Genomic DNA, 22534 nt, shown 5'->3' with positions numbered 1-22534 from the left:
GCATCTGTTCTCCAAATTATACCACCTTAAACTGCACATGGCAGCCTTTAGACCAGTTTTACTCTACACTGAAGTAGTTTTTGCCAAAAGATTTGAAGGTAAGGTACATAACACAGCTATGTTCCTAAATAAATTTTATTGTCTAAAAAAGGTATATCTGAACTAAGTTTTACCTCAAACATGCTCAAAAGCATAAATAAGGTTTTGCCTCATCCCATTAAGATTCCTTCAGCCAATTTTACCTGCCACAGTGCTACAAGCCACATACTTGGCTTAAGTTGTTGCCATTTCTGCAACTTTTCATCTCAAATCAACTTTAACAATATTTAAAGACTAAACATAGTCTCAATCTTATGATAACCCAACCTCATCTCTCAACACAGCAATAGCCATTCAGATTAAAACTCACTGGGATAAGAACAAAGAGGTCACAGAGGATAGGGAAGTCCAATATTATACCACAATGCCCTCAAATGCAGAAGCTCATCCGCATGACATGGCACTTGACTCCAACTGTAGAAATGCTCTCAAGCTTCAAATACTATGTGCATATTAAATGCCTAAACACTGGAAGACGACTGCTCAGGGTCCAGTATTTATACCAAACTGTTCTCAGGATTTCTTACTAAATATTTGAGTAGAGGTGATGTATGAAGTTAAACTGAGTAGCCACAGTAATTAACTTAATTCTGAGAATCTATGCCTTTAGCTGAAAAGATGACACAGTTAAACTTTCCAAGCTTCAACAGAAGTGTAGTAGTACTACTTTTTCCATAAGCCAAGTTACCTTATGTAAACTAAGGCAGAAAACCAGACTAATTCTATTGAATTGCTATACAAACCAACATTAACAGTCATAAAATAAAAACAGTGCCAAAGGGTTAACACTTTATGATGATAATAGTTGCTTGGAACACTAAAGATCAATTTTAAGATAAGTATCATTGATGATTTAAATACGTTTGATCCTGCCTCCTGACAAACCTTTCAGGACTACTGGTTACTGTTCAAATTCTGTTCGGGAACAGAACAAACCAGCTTCGAGACACACAGCTTTGATTCCACATTTTAGATAATCACATGGAGTTAAAAACCACACAAACTAAACAAACAGAACAGAAGATACTCACATTCCCCATGTATTCTGAAAGTAGATCCTGCAAGGCCTGTCGCACTGCATTACACTCAGCAACTATACGTTCCCGTCGGTCATCACGTGTGCAGGATGAATCAGCCATCAGGGCTGCTCCGCTAATGATGCTCTCCAGGCGCTCTTCCAGGGAAGGCCTAAAACGTTCTTCACTGAAGGTCGATGGATCCACAATAATTTGTTTCTAGTAAAATAAAGGTTTTAGAAATTAGTAATCAGACCAAGCAGTAAGTTACCGTTAAGTCATAAAGACAATCAACCTTTACAGCAAACCCCTGATCAGGCATAAAAGGAAAACTCCACACAATTTTGGCACTGAGGATGATTTTCACAAGTAGTTTTGTAAAATTACTAAAAGGTTCCCCAGCAGATTACATTGCTAGTCATTTCTTGTGCTGCTTTGACAGCTAAACAAAACTTGGCCACAGAAAGCCTCGCTACATGAATGGCAAAAAATCAAACATGCCAGCACAAATAAGGTTCAAAGTACAGAACTCTTCTTAACTACATGTCAATCCAGACGTGCCTTCACTAGTTCACTTGTCAGACATAATTATCCCATCATAAACAAAAAAACCAAGGAAAACAAACGTCCAAAATTAGCCCTGTATACAGTGCTCTGTTGTCCTGGTTTATCCAGTCTGTCTTCTCCTCACCATTACGCAGGTAAATACAACAGTAGTCTCAAAAATTCTCAAAGTGAAACATCAACGTGAATGTTTCAAACAGCACAGAAATCAATTTCTTCATGGCAGAAAACTATCACAGGTTTATCTTGACAGAGTATTACTAAGCACAGCTCATACTGAGAGACTTAAGGCTGAAACAGCAGTACTGATGTATCTGCTTTTCAAGGGGTCAATGCCACCACCCACAGAAGTTCACCAGGAAGCAGCAGTGTAGTATTTATCATCTTGTGAGTACTTTCAGGTGGTTTATTTAAACAGGTTTGCAATTTATTAAGGAAAAATTATTTGTCCATTTCAAGGTTTGGTGGTGTGTTTAGGGTTTGGGTGGGTTTTCTTCCCACTACAGAGGCAGGAGGGGAGGGTGTTGCTAACTCTTTATAAAAGAAGCCCCAAAGTTTTTTTGAAATGGGAGTTTTCACAATCAGTTTGTATGCCAGCTAACTTCAACAGGAACGTCACAACCACTACTTCTCATGCCAGCCAGCACATTTCGTCTCCCTAAGGAGTAACCACACAGCCTTCACAGCAGGATTACAACACGGCATGTGTTCTCCAACATGCTCCTCAGTTTTCCTGAAACTTTTAGCTGTACAGATTGTACAATGGTAGTATGCTACAACTCCAGAACTGCACCATTAAAAACAGAGATAATGATTATCATGTTATCTTCTGGTAGCCATTTAATATTTTACTATCACAGTGAAAACACTGGAGTATTTGGGAGCGTGTGTGTGCAAAGCCTCTATTACAAGAGTGCAATAACACTCAAATGTTAGCAGGAAATGAAGTGCAGGGATAACATCTGCTGAGAACCTGAACACATTTGTTTTGTCAGTCTCCTTTGGCAGGAATGAGATGACAAAGCTACCACAAAAAATGCACATTGAAGCTGGCCTGCTGAACAAGCCCTGCTGCTATTAGAGCATCTACACAAAGCGGAACTAAAAGCTCAAAAGCTCCATGTGAACCGCAACACTCAAAAAAGTCTCTGGCCATATGTTAGAGAGTTCATATAGTAAAATATGGCCATGTATCAGAAATCACATTAAATGGTTTGAGTTAAGATTAGCCAATCCACGAACCTGAACGGAACTGCTTCTTCAATTCTGTGTACCCATCAGTCCTTAACATTGTGTGCTGTTACAGGACCTGCCTTCCCCTCCCACAGATACCTGCTCAAACCTGCAATCCCTTGGGTGCTAGCCTGAGGTGCATTCTTAAGACTTATATAGCTGAACATACAACTGATGGAATTTAAGCAAAGCGGACTTAAAACTGAAATCATAGTCACAAAGATCAAGACAACCATGACACCCTCTTGTTACCCAAGAGATCACATAGAAAGGCTTCACACCGGACAAAGAGAGAACTCAAATAGCACTTTATCCTGGTAAAAGAAACATGGCAAAGAGAGTAATGTAGGGGAGGAGCAAGAATGGTAAGAGCAAAAAGGAGAAGGTGAGCAATATTTGGCAAAACCAAAAGTATTAAAACACCTTCTGAGCGATGGCTGTGCAATATTAAATAAAGTTTTAGAGGTAAGTTAGTGCGAAGGTGTTTAAAATTCAGAAGCTGAATCAGTGGTAGACACAGAATACTGGCTTCAAAAGAAAAGCATTCTCAGTAAAAATACATGGCTATCCTCAGTAACTTACTGCACACAGGATAAAGAATATGACAGATCAGTACAAGACATCAGTGTGAAGCAACTTCATTCCCAACCAAAGATCATATTAAACTTCCCATTTAATGTTCCTCTCAGTAGGTAGTTTGGGCAATTCCAAATACACTATTCACTTTAAATAAGTCATTTCTGTCACCTACAAGAATACATTACATAAATACATTATGAAATAATCAATTTCAAATAATCCAAGGGCTTACATATAGTGTAGCAGTAGGCTAACTGCTATTTCAGAGCTAGTTTAACTTGACAGCCTTCAATCACCAAGAACTGCATATGTAACTTTCTATATTCCATCAATCCTAGTGTGGAAAGACTTCTTAAAAAATAAAAGCCTACTTCACCTGGGACTCGCTGTATTTCAGTAGAAAATGATCTTTCAGGCAGTATTAAATAAAAGCAAGCTGTTGCTAGTAAATGAGGTGAATGAACACAAGAGTTGGAGTTACCACTTTTTTTACATGAAGAGTTCAAAACTTACATCAAAGTTGTTCAGAGCATAAGCCAGCTCTCCACCTCCACCCTGCTGCTGGGCAGCATCATCTGAGGCAGTTGCTTGAGCTGCGTTTGAGATGCCCGTGACTGCCTGCTGAAGCTGTTTGTAGATCAAGTCCCTGTTAGCTTTGTAAGCAGCTACATCAGGGTGCTGCAGACAAGCCTGGGATGCCGTATAAAGAATGGGAATGTTCTTCTGCAGAATTCCTCTGGCTGCTGCCATTTGATCACGGTGACCCACATCTTTCAATTCCTATTAGGAAAATTAAAGAAAAAAGCATTTGAGAACTTTCCCCACATTTAACATCCATACACTGTCTCCCTGCATCTTCAAAAGAAAAAAAAAAAAAAAAAAAGAAAAAAGGCAGGTTCTTTGCCTAGTATGCTCAAATCTAACAAACTTCTGATTGAATATTCCTATTCTTAAGTGCTCAACTAATTTCAAAACACAACAGCCTCATGAAGACGGGGGGCGGGGGGGAAAGGAGTACTGTAGGGCAAGTCACAGCTCCACAATTCAAAATCTGAAAATCTGAGGCTGGATTTTTGCTCCTTGCCACAGTAGAGGACCAGCATTTTGAAAGCTGGTAACACCCATAAATCACGTGGACACAGAAGTTGCAATCTCACATTTTTCTCCCCACTCCTTCCAGTTTGCATTATACCTACAGAATCACAAAGAAACCTAAATCCTCAAAACGGAATACCTTACACTTTTAGATAACTTAAGAACCAGGCTGTTTTAACTATTAAACAAACAAGATGCCTCCCCTGCAATCTTGACTTGTAGTTGCACATGAGAAGCAAGATATTCTTTAATTTAAACTCCAAGACTCACAACCAGAATGTTTTCTTTAATCACACCTAGAAGATGGAGTTTACTCTCCTCAAGAGACTTGGGTACTTAATTTTAGAAGAACAAGTATACCACCTCATTCAACTTCTTGTTCATCTCCAATGAGACAAAATTAATCCAATGACTATAACTACCACTAATTTAAGATTAGTGAGTCCATAGGTCTTTTCCAAACATTCACTGCTGCAATTCTCTAAAGCCCCATCACCTCTGTTTTGGAATTAGAAGCACTATGAATAGATAAAGCTTCTGAGTCCATCACAAGGAGTAAGTTTATAAAAGGAAGAATTAACACAGCTATTATCAGTATGAACATTTTAAAGTTACCTCCTAAATCTTACAAAGAGGTGAGAGAATGAAGAAGTGGGCTGCCGTACTGAGAAAAGGAAAAAATCTAACAGACTCTTCAAAATGAATGGGTAACATGCGACCTCTAAGATGCACACTAAGCAGGGAGGGCACTCCAAGCACGCTTACAGATTTAGTACAACCACTTCCCATAGTGTGGAACAATCCATCACAAAAGCAGCTTAAGAACATTTATTGCATTGCCATCACAACCCTACTCCCATTTACTGCAATCAGATTTTAGATACATAACCAACTGGCAATCCATTTTAGACTGTACCCTGTTTATTTTCAAAGATGAATCTGTGCAAAAAAACCAAGCAGTGTCAGAGGTGCATAAGTTGTTTTGGTTTATACATATCAGCAGAACAAACAAACAAAAAATGCTCTACAAGAATTATGCTATTTCTGATAAATGCACACACCTCTGCTTTCTTTTGAAAACTTACCTACACAAGAATGAGTCACAACAATGCTGTTGAACAAAACAAATTTTACATGTAATTTAAGGCTAAGCACAAGCTATCCAAACACAGACCACACACATAACAAACAGGATTTTTAAACCCCTTCTTCAAATGGGCATTTCAGTGCACGACTATCCAGCATCACCACTCACTTTCTTGGAACGAGCTGTAATTCTGTGCCCAGGCATGACTTTTGCTCCCTGTTTAAATGGACACGCTCAGTCCATCTGTGTGAGCCACAAAGGCAGCGTGGTCCAGTGGTGAGTGTACCAGGCACCGAGTCACATCTCAATTCTCCTTCTTTACCTACATCTGCACTGCTTCAAAATGGCAAGTGCAAGTCTTGGGAAGCAGCATTTCATTAAGGTACTAAAGGATTAACATAAACAAAGGCTACTAGAACAAATTCTGTCAGAAGCCATACACAACAGCTGAGCAGACTTTCTGCTTACCAAGCAAGCTTAATTTTTGTAAACGTGGTGGAGTGCAACACAAAGTACTCAGCAATAAAAATAAACTAAAAAAAAAGTAAAAAAAAAAAGTATTTGCAGCAATGAGTACTGTCCAAGAGCAGCAAGGCTGCCTTATTTTCTTATTTTGAAAAAGAAATAATATACAGAAGAGCGAGCTACCATCACTATACCTGTTGTCTTTTGGCTGCCATTATGTTAAGTTTGTCCACTTCTGGTTTGAGGGCTTTGTACTGGATACCCAAGTCTTGCTCTGTGCCAGCATTTCTTAATTTCAAGATACCTTCTTCCACCTAAAAGAATATATATTCACATATTTTTCCAAGTAATACAGTCCACAGTTCAGGAAGTAATTCAGAACGTACTTCATAGCAGACAGAGAAAGCAATCTTCCACTGACCCCTTTTAATTTTTGGGGAGAGATACTTCAAAGGCTAACAGTACTCAAGGCTTAGCTACTACTTCATAGTCACCAGAGACAGCCAAGTACGCACATTTGAAAGAGTATGAAGGAGCCCAGGGCACTGGCAGAACTGTGGCAGTGGCTGAAGGGCATTAGGAGAGTCCTCAAAACCCTGCCACAAAACTGGGCCCAGTATCAAATCTCATTTCATTTCAAATTGTGTACAAACCACCCATCCACCCTCTTGCTCATGGGAAGAAAAGGCTTCCTCAAATATTCCACATTCATTTTATTTAGTCTACCAAAGCTACTCATCCCTAGTAGCTACAAGGGAGTACTGGTTATAAGAAAGCCAAATTATTTCTTTAAGATGAAAAAAGCTGGTCATCACCTACAGTTGCAGACCATAGTACATTTAGTTTCAATACCAAAGTGTAATACAATCTCAAAAAGCTACTGACAATGAGTGTAAAAACAAGTGACAAACATCCATTGCATACATTTTGCTCAGAGGAAAAACCCTAAAAATCTCCTTGCTCCAGAAGAGAGCCGCTGACAGTGCACACGCTGGGGTCAGAACACATGCATGCAACTAAGCCACTTGACAGAGCACGCCTGGCATGCCAGGCACGGCAAAGTGAATCACAGCAAAAAAACTACACTTACTACTTTAAGTTGAACAAGCAGCTTGTAGACATCTGCCATGTCAGCCAAAATCAGCAGTCGAGTAACAGCAGAGAGGAGGGCACGTGCTGCTCGGACCATGTTTCCTCGTTTCACAGAGGAGCAGGGGTCATCTGCAAACTCCCCTGAAGCGCTCTTCATCAAGTCACCTGCACAAGGGGAGAAGATGGTCTGACTTCAACATCACACAGCATTTCTTAAGGGGCTGTAAGGATTCCTGGGCAAGCCAATCTAAGTCTTGAGACCAAAACACATTTGCATGTAGCTACCTCTGAGTATGGTTACCACATGGTATCAAGGTAGAGTGGTTTGTGCAGGGATAAAGGGCTGGGAAATAACACTGTGGTCCTTATTTCCAATTTTACAGGTGTTTTAGCATAACAGAATCCTCTGGAGAGGCAAATTCAGCATGCCTTTGCTGTTACATGCAGGACTGCAGTTACTTCACAAACTACAATGCTTTCAAAGCTTAAGCAAAAGCTTTGATTTGTGTGCGTGTAGGAGTTAAGCAGAAAGTACTGTAAGCACAGAAGGAAAGCCACAGCTCATGGGACTGTAAACAACTTGGAGCAATGACCTGGCTGGATATGCCCTGGTTTGCATTCAAAGCAAGGCACCGCTTAGTAAAACGCTTCAACGTTTCATAGCCTGTGGGTCTGCATCTGGTGCAGGAGGAAAGAATTTGGGTTTCAGATGGTAACAATGCAATTGGTTAACTATGAAAAGCAAAGGCCACTTTACACAGCTAGAGAAATTCCTCCAGAAGGCATTGGGTAAGCATAGAAGTAATGTCTGCATATAGTCAGAGAAGTAAGTATTTTATTTCTCCCCCCCATTTCTGGGGCAGCATTTTGCTTCCAGTACCACAGTTCCTACACAGCAGCAAATTTTGGAATCCACATTATTATTCTTGGATCTCTTTGCATTTCAGAAACATTTGGTGAATAGCTAAGATTTAGCTTAGAAAATACTAAGTACTCAAGGCCAAAGATTTGTGGGCAGCTCAAGATGACCAGAAAGCAGGTGAACTGTGTTATAACTAACTGCTGTGTCAGAGGCTTCCTAAAGCTGTATGAAAAAGTGTCCACATGGCCAAATGCCAAAACAAAAATAGCATGCCTCAGACAAGAAGAAGAGAACCTCAACTAGTGCTTCACAAGTGAAAGCTGACAGTGACTCCCATCAAGCCCACTACCAAGTGGGGCTGGGCAAAGTTTGCACCGAAATCTCAAGATGATGCAGTCGCATCATCCTGCCAACAGCTTGCCTGCTCCCACACCTAGGCAATCAGTGCAACTTATCCCAGGTATGGGAAGTGTTTCAATTTTATTTTAATGACTTTTTTTAAACCATTATTTTAACTACTCAAAAATACCAACAACTGGTTAACCACCCACATAGTTACCACTGAGCAATTAATATCTTGCCCTGGAAGAGTTTCTAGCACTCAAGCACTCTACACCTTTATAGCTAAGTACAGCCCAAACACAGCTGCCAGCCTGTCCAAGCAACTACATCAAGATACTCAATTTTGTTCAAATGCTCCCTCCTATTTAACACCCTTCCATCATCTTAAATAATATGACAGAGTGGCATACAACATTTTAAGATAAAAATATGCTACTTCAGTACCGAGACATATGAAAAAAGCTTCTGTCCAAGTACAGACCAGCTATAAATACCAATCTAAAGCTATCCCTTACCCAACTTTTTGAGAAACACAACTCATTATTTTAACACTTGTTAAAAGCCTCAGATTTCCACATGGGTGAAAGACGATGCATCTGTAACCAGCCATGAGACTATAAAACCCCTACATAGCTGACATGACCCTTTTTTTATTCCTTCTGGAAGAGGCTAATAATAGTGAAATTAATGTCACCACCGCAAGTATGAAATCTATTAACAATCTCAGGCTTTGAGGATATATACCAAAACCAAAATTCACTACAAATATTTCCTCTCTTATTTACTTATATGTAAAATTCCCACATTTCCAACTCCCAAAACAGAGGAATGTTGTTTTCATTTATTTCCTTTTAAAACAACCTAGAGAGGTGGCCACTCACCTCATCTGAATCTCAGAAATTGCTAACAAGGTTAAAAAACAAAATTATCCTCTACCCATCTCTTGAATTGCAACCTTACAAGCCAGTTCTGAAATAAAATGTCATTCCTTTTTATTTTAATGAGAGACTTTAAAAGATTTAGTGAGTTTCAAACAGCTTCTCAGGGTGTCAAAAGATAACCAACTTCCCAGAATTAAAGGAAGATTATATTTAAAGTTGTTGCATATATCTATTTTTCTGCAAATTAAAGAAAACTGGCTTTCAGACTTCTTTTATAAAGAAAAAGCAACACGGGGTAGTTATTTTAGCTAGATTCAAAGGGTAAGAGGGAGCTCTGCCCTGGTATGTGTGTGCATCAGCAGTTCAAACTGGATCCAGCATAATCTTCTCATTTTCAAATTTCAACCAGAGGTAACACAGCAAGTTTGAAAGCAGGATTGCAAGAGTTAAAAGAAACACACTACAGAAGAGTCAGACTATGACACTCAGATTATACAGCTGGTACAAATTCTTATATGAGTAATCTGTTTTTCCAATATAACCATAGATTTCCACTACATATTACAAGGGAAAGATAATAAAACACAGTAGAGAAAAGAAGAGGCAACAGTAGCCATACCATGATCTTGTCAATAAAGCACTAAGAATTCAATTAAATCTAATGGAACAAAGCCCATTTCAGAAACAGTAAGATTTAGTCCATCAAAAGAAAATTACCATTTTCTAGTCTTATTCCCACCATGCCCACAGGGTCTGACAGCACTTTCAGACAGCACTATTAATCCTCCTCAGCAGCGTGGTACACGATGACCATGACAGAGAGGGCTTGCTTTATACCAACACTGATGGAACGGGAAAGCGGCACAGAAGACAGGCAAGGCAGGGAAGACCTAGGATACGCACAGGCACTGATGCTTTTTTTCCCAAGCTAGACATGCATGCTCACACATCACCTTGTACCCTTCAGCACCTTCCAGTTCAAAGCCCGTCTCCAGGCTGCTTTGCCTGGATTAGAAATACAAAGAGTGCCATCAGGCCATACCTCTATCTGCTCATAACACCCTATCACAGTTCCCTAGAGGTTGCCTATTCCCCACCAAATGAAGGCAAGCATGAAATCAGAGTTTCAAGACTCTACTATTCTGGATACTGAAGTCCTATCTCACCACTAACGCCACCTTCAATGTCCACCACGAGTGTCACAACAGGCTGCCCTTGCTTTCTACTATAAAGGACAAGGCCCCATATCTCCTTTTGCCATATCAACATGTGAGTTGATAACTTACGGCAACAAAAGCTTCTGTTAATTCCTTAATCTTGTCTTCAGTTAAATCCATATACTGCCTACAACACTCCTCATACACTTTTCCAAGAGCCATCTCAGAGCTCCCTTAGGTTATGGCTTTTCAAAGATCTTGACTCCTTGGCTGGAAGATTACTTCTAATACAAGTGGTACACACCTAAAACATTTTTCTTGCAGGAAAACAACTGACAACTCTTTGTACCCTTCCAAGAAATTAAGCTAACCGGTCACAACTGAATTTTAAAGTTGAGTTTTCCAAGAAGAATTCAGTGTTTAACTTCAAGTTCTTCCGCAACTGGCCGCCTCGTGTTCTTTGGAAATCCTTAAGCCATGCATCTTGTGTGAAGTACAGCTGAAAAAAACATTTTACCCTTTCATAATTTGCCTCACTGCTCAGTTTTGGAGAAAGCTTCACTCAGACACACAGGGCAGAAAGACACCATGCTGAATCAGTAAGTTCACTCCCCCACGTTTGCAACCACGAAACTTGATCAAAGCCCACAGGATTCACAAGACCATTCATCCATTCTCTCAGCTCAAACCCTATGCACAGGCTTAAGCTTTTTCATTTTAAGCTTTAATTTTTGGTCTTTTATGTAAAATTACCACAGGAAGAAACACAACAGTAACAGCATAGCTAATACCCTGGATCCTCACGCTAGCATACAGATAGAGGCACTGAACTACAGTCATCCAGGAAAACAGGAATAGCCTGGTCAGCCTGACCCAAAATAAATTTCCTTCTTGACCCCAGAGTCTGCAACCTGTCTCAGTGCCAAGGACCTGGGTAAGAAACTAGTTCAGTCCCAAAACACCTCCCAACAGCACCAGAAGAGCTGACCATTTCAATGTACAATCAGTCTTCAATGCTTCATAAGACAGTAAAACCCTACAAAGAGCTTACAGTGGGGGGAATAAAACTAGGCAAGACCAATATTGCCCCTTTTATTACCCAGCAACTCCAATGGCAGAAATTAACGTAACAAGTGCTGCAAGGATGCTGAAATCCAAGACGTTCACATCAGACATTTTCCCAGTACTAAGTCTTTTCTATAACCACAGCAGGATCTATTCTGAAAAACACTTTGGTTCTTTGTCTCCGCTATTCTGTTCAAAATTTTATTTTAAGAAGTTTCACTGCTTTAAAAGAAATCAAAAGTCCAAAGCTTTAAAGGGCCAGGAATCTTACTTTAGGGTATTTCATGAACTTAATATTTAAAGCAAGTTGTAATTTATTCTTCCATTGTAAAAATCAGGAAGACTTTGAAGATCCACTTATACTGATTTAGTATGTAGCCATACGATTATTCATTCTAAATAGCTCTTTTCACTTCTTTGTTTTTACCCCCAACAAATGGGATTTTATGAACAAGCGTGCTCACTAAAATCATGTACCCTCTCAATCTTCTTCTTGCTAGGCTAAAAAAAATTTTTTTTAATTTTCTCTGATGAGACAAGATATCTATTGTCCTAATCATCTTCATAACCTCTGTCTACACTCATTCATCTTTTTTTATTAGGTAACTAAACTGCTCCCTACTCTAAATAGAGGCATTATTAATTCTATTTTCCTGTCTTCTGCTGAAGATAAATTGTGCTATACATCTATAATCCCACTACTGCTGTCAGACACACAGATGCTGCTAGTTCATGATCACTCTACTGCTGATCAGGACACCCAAATTCTCCTCTCCACTTGCATCCTATCCGCATTGCAAAAGGCGGATAAAGGCACCAACACCTGGAAGTTTTTGCTAAGCACACACACAGGACTTCTATTACACTTCCCTCATTTCTCCAGTTCATTAATTCAACTGGTCTACCACAATACTGGAAACACTTCAGAAAAGTGCACGGACCGTATATAAACATGTACATTGAGAGTTTGTATCTCCTTGCTGTTGTCAGCACTACTGAGAACTGCAATCTTCCCCGGGCACTGGCAGCAATAAGCCTTCCCTCTGTTGCATCTCATTTTTCACCATTTGCTTCTAATTTCCTCAAGGGTTTGCTTTTTAATTTCCTTACAAAGAACTTCTCTGCTCTGCTAAACCTGACTGAACACCGGCACCACGACAGGGCACAGGCTTTTATCCCTGCTCATACTGCCCCAGCAGCCCAGCCCTGCTGTGACTGCATCACCACAAACGACAGCGGGTACCAGTCATATTCAGGCAAATCACTTAAGTCTAATCATCATCCACCCAGCTTCAGAAAACAGATACAGCTATCCTCTCTACGCGCCAGATTTCATGCAAGCTGCAAACAGTAAAAAGGGAGGAAGAAGTGAAACATTAACACAGGAAGTTACTTCACTCCAGCACCTCTCAGCTACAAACTCCACCTCATCTGTCAAAGATCAACAAAGCAGGAAGGCTTTGGCATCAAGTCTATGTGTAGTCTCAAAATCAAGCAGGGGCCAAGAAACAAGTGAAAGGGTCATCCTGAAGGCTTTTGTATCAGTCTCTCCTTCCTACCAGCTTCTCGCTGCAACTACAAATTCGACTAATGGAACTTCTCAATCCTGAGGACTGAGTACAGCTCCCTCACTCACCAATATCACTAAGAGTCATTTGAAGGTACTCACAGATGAGCTCTGACTCTCAATTCTGAGCCGCAATCAAGCAAGCACCAAGAATTAAAGGCTTCAAGACAAAGGTGTCTCTTTTGCTGTTGTTTGTTGTTGTTAGATTAAGCCAACTCAATTAGCCCCTTATACTGCAGCCTTCTTATGTTGATCTTTCTTTGGTCTGTCAACCAGGCTCATCCAGAACTTAGAACCATTTTCAACTAATATTTCATCACTGTGCAACTTCAGTTACAAACAAGTAATTAATGCTAATGAGTTTTCCTTTTTTGCAGCAGCAGCAGCCGCCACCATTAATACCAGTTGACTGAGTTTCAGTGAAGCATAGAAAAGGCTCATGACTGGAAGAATGATAAATGATTTATGAGCAACAATATTTACTAGTGCATATTTTAGAGTAAGCCAGCTCCATAGGCTTTTCTTGCAGGTCTTCTCCAAGAAAGTGAAAAAGAAAGTGATAAAAATCAACACTAGATGTGGGGGAGGAAGCCTGGAATATTTAATCAAGGTCCTTGCATTCTGTTTGTTGCTGTTTACATTTTGCATATTCAAGACACCAGGCTCTGTCAAGTCAACAGTCAGCTCTTCCTCCTACAATGCTGTTTTGTACACACTGAAACATTGAAAAAGTTATTGACATATTTGAGATGTAGTTCCGTAACATTGGGGGGGGGCTACTTTGAAGCCTAAACTGAGTTTTAGATGCTCTTCAAAGAATCAGCCATTCTGCCTCTCTTCTCAATGTCTACTTGGGACATCCAATTTCCGTATCTGCCCAGTTCATTTTATTCCTCAAGGAAGCCAGCAAGACAAGCCAAGAACCTATGCCAGTAGAGAGGCACAGAGTCATTAGAAATAACAGCAAAAGGGAAATGGGAACAGTTCTGCTTACTCTGAAAAAACATACTTTTACAAGCTATCAGATACATAGCTCTTACCTTGCTTACGAACATCTTCCACAGCTGCTACCAGCTCTTCTTTAAGGAACTGGCTCTCTTTCGCAATTTTGTCTCCTTTCTCCAGGAAATTCTCCGTTGCTTGTTCAACTGAAGCAGCCAAAACATGGGCCTTTTTAGAACGCCCTCGCTTTTTATTTGAGGGGCCTTTGTTGCTAGTGTTAACCAGTGTTGTTACCTAAAGGCATAGATGGAGGGGAAAAAACAAAAAACATGAAACAAACTGGAAGTTCATCAATTTGACAGCAAGGCCACATGTATTTTTTTCTAGACAGCATATCACTAATGCCCGCACTATTGCCAGTTCCAAAGGTTAAACTCACAAACAAGTGTTTTTCACATCTCTTTAAACATTACTATGCTTCTTGATTCCTTAATGAGCATTATAAATTCAGCTAAACTGCTTAGAGATTTTTCTTATCAGCAGCAGACCTGAACATTTGATTTTAAGCATTGAGATCTATTTGTATTTTTGATAAACTGCAATCTCAGTAACAGGCCAGAGCTATTTGGCACCACAGGGGGGGGGAACACCAAATGAAACAAAACAACAACAAAACAAACAAACAAACAAAAAAACCCCAACCAAAAAACCCACCACACACAAGTCAGGGATAATTAGTTTGGGATAGCTCCCAGGGCATAAAAGACCCCAAACAAGGTTGAAGCCATTAGCTACAGAAATGTAGCAACACAGTATCTTTTCAGTCCAAAACAGCACTACAGCCAATGGACCAAATGCAAAGCAAAGGACTTCCTAGTAGGTTGGTTCAGAGAGGGAAAGCCATCAGTTGGGAATACTGCTGTCAGTTAATGGGGAGCATTTGTATTGGGTAGTCTCAGTTCATCATGTACTACAAATCAAGAACAAGTTGCAACAAGGCAACTTACTCTACTTTCCTCTCTGTATTTTGCCAGTCACATCATTCACAAAATTTGGGATGGCCAGTACAGCCTATTGTGCTACTTGAAGAATAAGTTACAGACACTGAACTTGGACAAAAAGGTCCTATAAACAAGTTGGCTCAGTTAAGTTTGTCAAATTAGAACAATTTCTCTTAAGGAAAGACTCCATCAGTAACTCCAGCTAAAAAGCTATATAGTAGATCATCCAACTGCCTGTCTGAATATGTGCAGGGAACAACTGGCAGGTACGGGCAGCAGCTTGGCGATTAAAGGGATGCTAATACTGGAAACAGAACTTGATCATTGCAATTTGTGCTTGGCAGGAGTTGTGTCCAGTTCATATTATCATCTTAAAAATTTCATTAAAACAATGCTAAAGATGAAAAGTTAACTGTTTCCAGTTCTTTCTCTTCAAGACCTCCTAGAAAGTCTCTTCCAAGAATCTTCAAAATGCCCAATACACACAGCTTACATCTACAAGACTTACTCTGGCTTTCCTATATTCTTCAGTGCATTTCACTGGGCAATATACACCATGCAGAAATAAGCTTTTATTCACAAATCCAGCATAAAGCATAACCAGAAATTAAAAAAACCCCATGCCTATCTTGTAAAAGATATACTGAAACACTAACAAATGCCATAAAAGCATACTACTTGGGTGGAACTCAGTTAGGAGGGGTCAGTAATCTATTTACAACACAAGGCAGTTCTAGATGGACTGCTAACATCCCCCACCACACATTTCACCGTTTACCTGAACTGCCTTCCAAAGACAACTCTAAACACAGGTAATCTCAAAGAAAAAATTTACGAGACCCTACTTCTGGCAAGCACTAATGGCTTTGTTGCAAGAGACTTTTGTTGTTCCCAAATACAGTTTCTAAATGATACATAGCACAGCTTTTTAAAGACTCAACAAATAAGCAGCATACCACCCAAAATACAAGTGAGAAGCAGCACAGCAGCAATGGAACATTAGCTACTAACATGCATTTCTCCACTTTAACTGAAATGCTGTGTCTTATCAGGTGCTGAAGAAGCAGTCTTTCTAGATTTGTGCCCAGTAACCCTGTAACAATAAAACTGAACAAGGAAGTTATGTGTACACTTTTTTCCATCTTTAGTTTTGTAATGTTTTTACCTCTGGAATTTAAGCTTTGGAAGTTACTTAATTGAAATAATACATCAAAACAGGTAATCATCCTTATGAAGGTTTTTTTTTTGCCCCCCCTTTTTCCCCTACCTGTGTAACAAGAGGCTCCAGTAGTCTTTCAACTGCCAGTGTTCTTATCTCCAAGCTTTTGGGGTCCCATTTGAAGTTAACGTTGCCTGCAGTAACAGCAGTCATTTCTAGAAGAAGAAAAGAGCTACGTGAATACATTTTTTTATTATTATTATTAATGCTGTTGGAATGTATTTTAAAAATAAATTAAAATGGAGGCTATTAAACACACAACACATCCATTCAGTGTAAGTTAAGGTTATACTGTCTCCAGAAATACCAGTTTTGGTTCAACTGGTGATAGTTTAAAAAATTGTTTGTTATGACAATATACAGATATTACCTGTATGTTTTGGTTAGAGAATGAAGCCAAAACCAAACAAAACCACAGCAAAACCTAATCAAAAGCCACAATATTTTATCAGAGCAATAGCAAGATAGGTAATGTTTGGTCTACTCATCAGTGGTCCCCAAGCAATGAAAAAGGACCTTGCAGGTAATGGGGGCACTTCACCCACGAAGCTGGAGGCTAAGTAAATAACCCCTTCCCAATTTCTGCTGCTTCCCTCCAGGGCCAGCTGGCCTGTACTCCCAGACCAGCTTTGAGACACTGCCCAAGGTCTTGGGGGAGCAGAAGGGAACACCAGAAAGCTGCCAGTTTTCTCAGCTCCACCATGAGGCATTACCCAAAACACTTTGTCAAACCAGGAGTCAGGTTCTAATTCAACTCATTCAACCATTCAACCTACCTGTTCATCCAATTCAATTCCAACTTTGGAAGTACAAAGGTAAAACAATGAAGGTAAAAAAGTGAATACAACCCTAATAAAGCCAGAAAATCCAGTTGGTTCATATTTAACAGGTTATGTATCTACTACACTTCCCCTCAATATTTACATAGGAGGGAAAAGCAGATATGCATGAAGAGATCTGTTAAAAACTGTCACTGAGCCATCCCTTCCCATTACAGTTGTATATCAACATCCTAATGGAACAGCAAATATGATTATGGGAAAAGTTTAGTGAAACTGCTAAAATAGCTCTGCTTTTGAGACCAGTAGTCTAAAAAAAAAATTTAAAAGTTATGAACTACAACAGATCACAAGATTAACACTATGATGCTGTACAGCACAAAGGAATAACCAGAACCATAATTTCAGTAAAAAAAAAAAAGGATTTAAAGTATTTACAGGTCCATAAAACCAGTTCATACCACTTCAAACTTAGTAGATGCCAGCTCTTCCTGCTTCGTGTTGCCCTCAAAATTCAAGATTAGACTAAACCGACATTTGTAACTTTTTGTTTTTACAAGTCAGGAAGAGAACTACATTTCCAAAGTCTCCTTTCACCTCTTTTCCTAAGGACCTACTGTTGCAGTTGCTTTAAGGCTTATTAGCCGCTATTTTAAAATCTTATTCTGGACAGGGCATTGTCTGCATAGCATCTCAGCAGACAGATTGCTCTGACAGCACCAGATGTCCCCACGCTGCCAGACGAGCACAATGTCCCATTATTTTTAAGAAGCAGGAGGCAAGTCACTAATTTTGGTAACCAATGATGTTTATAACACACACCAACAACCAAACGTTTTATACCAACAGTGACAGCTAAACACGCAGAAAGAGCACAGACATGACTGCTTATTTCCTATTGAAGAATAAAATATCTCAGGCACTCGAGAAGCTCAGCCTGAGAGGGTGTAAAGAAGTCAGAGCTTAGCATCACCTGGCTTCAGTCACAGCACCTTCATGGCAGGCTGATCTTGAGATATTACATAGGCTTTCTCACACCACGGACACGATACAATAGATTAAGTATTTGCTACACTACTGAAAACATATCTTTGCCCTGAAAAGCCTACATGCTGTCATACACTGGAGTACAATTTTGCAAGGTGCAAAGCAGGAATATTCACCTAACTTGCATTCAGCTTTCCACCTATGCCCACGCTCCAAGTGTCTATGCTGCTAGAGAGAACAAAAACTTAAAAAACTGAAAGCTTAAAAAAAAAAAAAAAAAGGAAGAGATTGATCCATGCTAGCATACATATAACATTTCTGATGGTTTTAAATCAAAAAGCTTGCAGGTGTAGATGAAGGGTCCCAGCTCCCTCAGCAGAAGACATGCTAGGCTGCAGCTCCAGAGACCCCCAGTGAGCTGACTGCATGAGAGTGGAGGATGGCCACCTCCTCTTCCTCAACCTACCTCTGACACTTATCACTAAGTTCTGTGAACTCACTAACTATCCTTCTCTCCCAGTCACCCCCTTTTTCTTTTGCTGGTCCATCTTTGCACTGGTTTGTGCCACAGCCCAGACGCTGGCACAGGGCAAGCTGTGAAATGCCCTTCACCCTCTGGTAACATCCTACCCTCAACAAGGAATTTCACTGGTTTATTCCCTCCTGATTAGCTCGGTGTGAATGCTTCCTATGCAAGAAGCCAAGAAAAATACACTGAAAGCCTTTATGGTTTCCGAGAAACATACCCAGGGCTCTGGAAAGCCCATTAGGTTTCTAGAGTAAAAGCTGTTTCTATGTATTTAATGCTGTTACATCTCTCACAGAAACAAAGTGCAGAACGAGGTAACCCCGAGAAGATATATTAATTGTATTAGTAGGATAATGAAGGCAATTCATCTGAAAACATGTTAGTATGATAGTTCACGAATTGCCCAAAAGTAATGGTCTATAAAACCACTTAGTATGAACTTTGTTGAAATTTATCTGAAAAGCATAGGCTGATACCAAATACACTATTTGGTAGCAATGACTTGGATATCATTTGTACATTGTAGTAAATATGTTTATTCAATTAAATACTTGTGAAGAATACAGTAACAGGCTATAGCTTACAAATGCATGCATGAATGGGGTGGGTTTAAGGGATCAAAGGACAACTGCCAGGGGCACGTTAAAGCAGGGCCACACTCCCACCATGAGAACCCTCTAATTCTCTGGAGCCTTTCTTGTCCCTGTGACTGCTCAAGCTCTTGCCTCATTGAATTCAAATATGGTAACAGGTAGTAAACCAAGTCAGAGGATATTGTTGCAGAGTGCTTAATTGTTGGCTCTTGGAGAGCACACAACAATTCCCACGACACCTGCAATAACTGCAACATCTCATAAAGAAAGGGGACATCCTCTGGAAGATGGACCCAACCACCACAGGCCAGCATAGCACTGGTTTCAGACAGCTGGGATGACCCAGCTGATACGGAAACAGGTTCTCCACACCACAGACCTACCATGCATAGGACATGCAGCAGCACATGCACTCAAAACAGGAATTTCAAGGACAAAGCAGCACAGTCCACACAGCAGAACAGAGCAAGCGATGCTGAATCTGAAGTGCTGGAATATATAGAAAGACACCACCGCACAAGGAGTTGCGGTTGCCCAGCTTGTGGTTTCATAAGCAGCAGAAAAGCTGCTTAAAACCCAATGTTCATCCTCCCACACCCCTCTAGGAACTCATTCCCATCTTCACATCACACCCCCCCCTGTACTGGCACAGCTTTCCCCACAGCTGAGCGATTAACCAGATGGGGAAGAACCAATTTGGCTGGAGGGAAAGAAATCCATTTTTGCAGGGTGGTCCAAGATCCCCATCTGGTTCACTGTGCCACCACAGATACTGCTGTGAGCGGAACTGGCAGTGGCAAGAGGAGATGGCTACATCAGCTGGCACAGTTGGCAAAGCCCTTCAAGTGGAAACAAGGGGCAAAGTTGGATGTCACAGCTCAGTTGAACCAGGTGCTGCTGAAAACAGAGCATCAAGCAGAGTCACTGCAGAGAGATGTAATGCCCTCCCAGCATACCTAATGCTCAGACACACAAACCCCCAACCTTACACCATGCTCACAGCCCAGCACGTTAACTGTAAACCCTTCAGGTTATTGCACTGGTTGCAACGGTGCTCATTATTGTCGTAGATGGTTCAGGAGTAATGCAATTGTATCTTAGTGGGGTTTAGTGTGCTTGCAAGGACATGAGGGTAGGTAAAGAATAGGAGTTTAAAGAAGCCACTTCCAGATTTCCCTGTTGCCTCCAGAAACTTCACAATTCCCAGCCAACGAGCAGTTCTGCAAGCAGAGCCATCCCAGGACAACTTGCCCCTTGCTTTGTACATGGAATCAAGATCTCAGCAATGGCTAAAGCTTAAGAAGAGATTTCTATTATACTTTACACTGCCTTAAGCAAACACTGCCACAGTGCTACTGCTCCTTTCCCTGCCACAAACCTGCCTTGAATGGGCACCCACACTGGCGCACACCTGCTGCGGTGAGCCACTTCAGGAAGCTAAAATGGTCTCAGAGTAAGCCACCATATATAAAAATTACCTTGCCAGCTTACTGTTCTGAAGGAGGCGGTGGGACTGCACAAGGAAGAGAATGGGACTGCAGCAGCACTGAGATGAGCTCTGCCCCCAAACTGCACCCCAGGGCAGGTCCCAGCCCTGCTTGGGAGAGATGAGGGCACAGACCCGAGCAGAAGGATGTAGTAAAACTGCTGGGGCTGCATTTACATACCATGTCGAACGAGCTGGCCTGCCGTGAACACACTGAAGGCAATATGCATACAGTGTTCTTTCCAACTAAAGGTCATAGTGTTTTCAAAAACTGGTAATTCAAGGTTTTAAGAATAACTTCAGATACCTACTTCCAGCATACTGGCATGCAAATAATTTCTACACTTCGGCAAGAGTAGGAATGTAGCTCTGCGACTTCTTTGCAGAAGTGTCCTGAAGGCACCCAAGGCTTTTCAAAAAGCCCATGAAGGAGCACTATTTCAACAGCAAGCTCTGCACACCAACAGAATCACAGAAAGGCCTAGTGCTCACGGTCCTGTTTTTCCAGGTTGCACTCCCACGCACACCCGAAAGCAGTGCTGGCTTTATCTCATGCACTACTGAGCTAGTACGTTCAACCTGCTTTGCACCAGGAGATCCTGCAGCCTCCGAACCTCTGGACGAGAGCAATTCTATTTTGGTTACACAGCAGAAGATCTAACTGCCCATCTCTTGTGCTACAACTTAAGTCCCACTGCCTTGTGCTACCTGAATCGTGTTTTACATATCATCTTCTATCAGTCTTCAAATTTTAACTACCCTGACAGGCTGCCTTCTAAAAGTTTTTAACTACATTACCATTCTCTTTTGTTTTTTCTTAGGGAAGACTGTATTCAAACAGTGGTCTCACTAGCACAGCGGGGGGCAAACCTGGGCCAAGCACAATAGACCACATGATTAATTCAAGCACTATGCTATCCAAAAAACCTAACAAAAGAGTACAGTACAAGCAAATTTTATACCTGGGAGGACATTCTCCATTTTAACACCCTTTCTGCTACCCACCTAGTTGTTCCCCATTTTGTGCAACTGATTGTGCCCAGGCACAGTAATATGTACTTGATTGCATTATTTTGCAGCTTATTTCTTTCCTATTTCTTTAAGTAGTCACAGTCATTTTGAATGATAATCCTGTTCTCTACCATGCTTGCAGACTGTCTTTGGATATTCTGTGCAATGTAATGAGAATAGCCCTTATTCTATCACCCAAGTCATGAGCGTGGAACATGGTGGGATTCATGACACGAAGACCCAGCTTCATCTTCCAGCCAGAAAGTGAACCAGCTTCCCTGCTCCCAAGGGAGTAATTTTGGTTTTGTTTGGTTTGTTACCCAAGTACTTAACCCATTTGATAACCAGCAGGGATTCTTTATCCCTGCTGAAGGTGGAGGACAAGACAGAGGAGATAGATACCCAAATCCCACAGATCTTTAACATACACTTAACACAAACGTTACGACCATTTTTGGTTTGAAAAAGGTTAAGGCACGGTTCATATTAAACTCAGCTCACATGCAGTGGTTTCATCATGCCCCACTGACAGTTCAAAAATGGTTTCCATATAACTAAGTACCCAGGAAAAAAGTTTCATTCTGTCCTCTTTCCCTTCACAAATAAACATGTCTGCTCCATTCCACAAATAAAGCACTACTCATCTCAGCAGCTGAACAGCTGCTAGTCAAGGATGTTTGTTATATGTGATGCTTTTCAAGGAGGATTTAAGCAGGTTTGTTTTAAGCTGTTTTTATTTAACACCAAGTATACACAACTAAAAGCAGAGTCATCCTCTTCTAACATAGCCTTCAACCTTAAATTTCATCTCAGCTACCAAATCTTCTCCTCCACCATAAATGCCATGAAGGTACTACCCCCTTAGAAATCCTTACTATTAGAA

General features: G+C 40.6%; 1 protein-coding gene across 1 annotated transcript in view; it reads right to left on the bottom strand.

The window, feature by feature from the left end:
• Positions 1-22534, bottom strand: part of CTNNA1 (catenin alpha 1) — a 119830-nt gene that overhangs the window by 86005 nt on the left and 11291 nt on the right. Inside the window, exons 2-7 of the mRNA XM_075715811.1 lie at positions 16315-16421; positions 14145-14340; positions 7229-7395; positions 6333-6452; positions 4005-4271; positions 1131-1334 (exon numbers count right to left, since the gene is read on the bottom strand). Coding sequence (XP_075571926.1) covers positions 1131-1334; positions 4005-4271; positions 6333-6452; positions 7229-7395; positions 14145-14340; positions 16315-16419 — 1059 coding nt within the window. The 5' untranslated portion in view covers positions 16420-16421. The remainder of the gene's footprint in view (positions 1-1130; positions 1335-4004; positions 4272-6332; positions 6453-7228; positions 7396-14144; positions 14341-16314; positions 16422-22534) is intronic.

Source organism: Pelecanus crispus, chromosome 8 (genome assembly GCF_030463565.1).
Source record: "Pelecanus crispus isolate bPelCri1 chromosome 8, bPelCri1.pri, whole genome shotgun sequence".
In the NCBI taxonomy this organism is placed as follows: domain Eukaryota; kingdom Metazoa; phylum Chordata; class Aves; order Pelecaniformes; family Pelecanidae; genus Pelecanus; species Pelecanus crispus.
The sequence above is the reverse complement of the archived record's forward strand: the minus strand, read 5'-3'. Positions and strand labels throughout refer to the sequence as shown.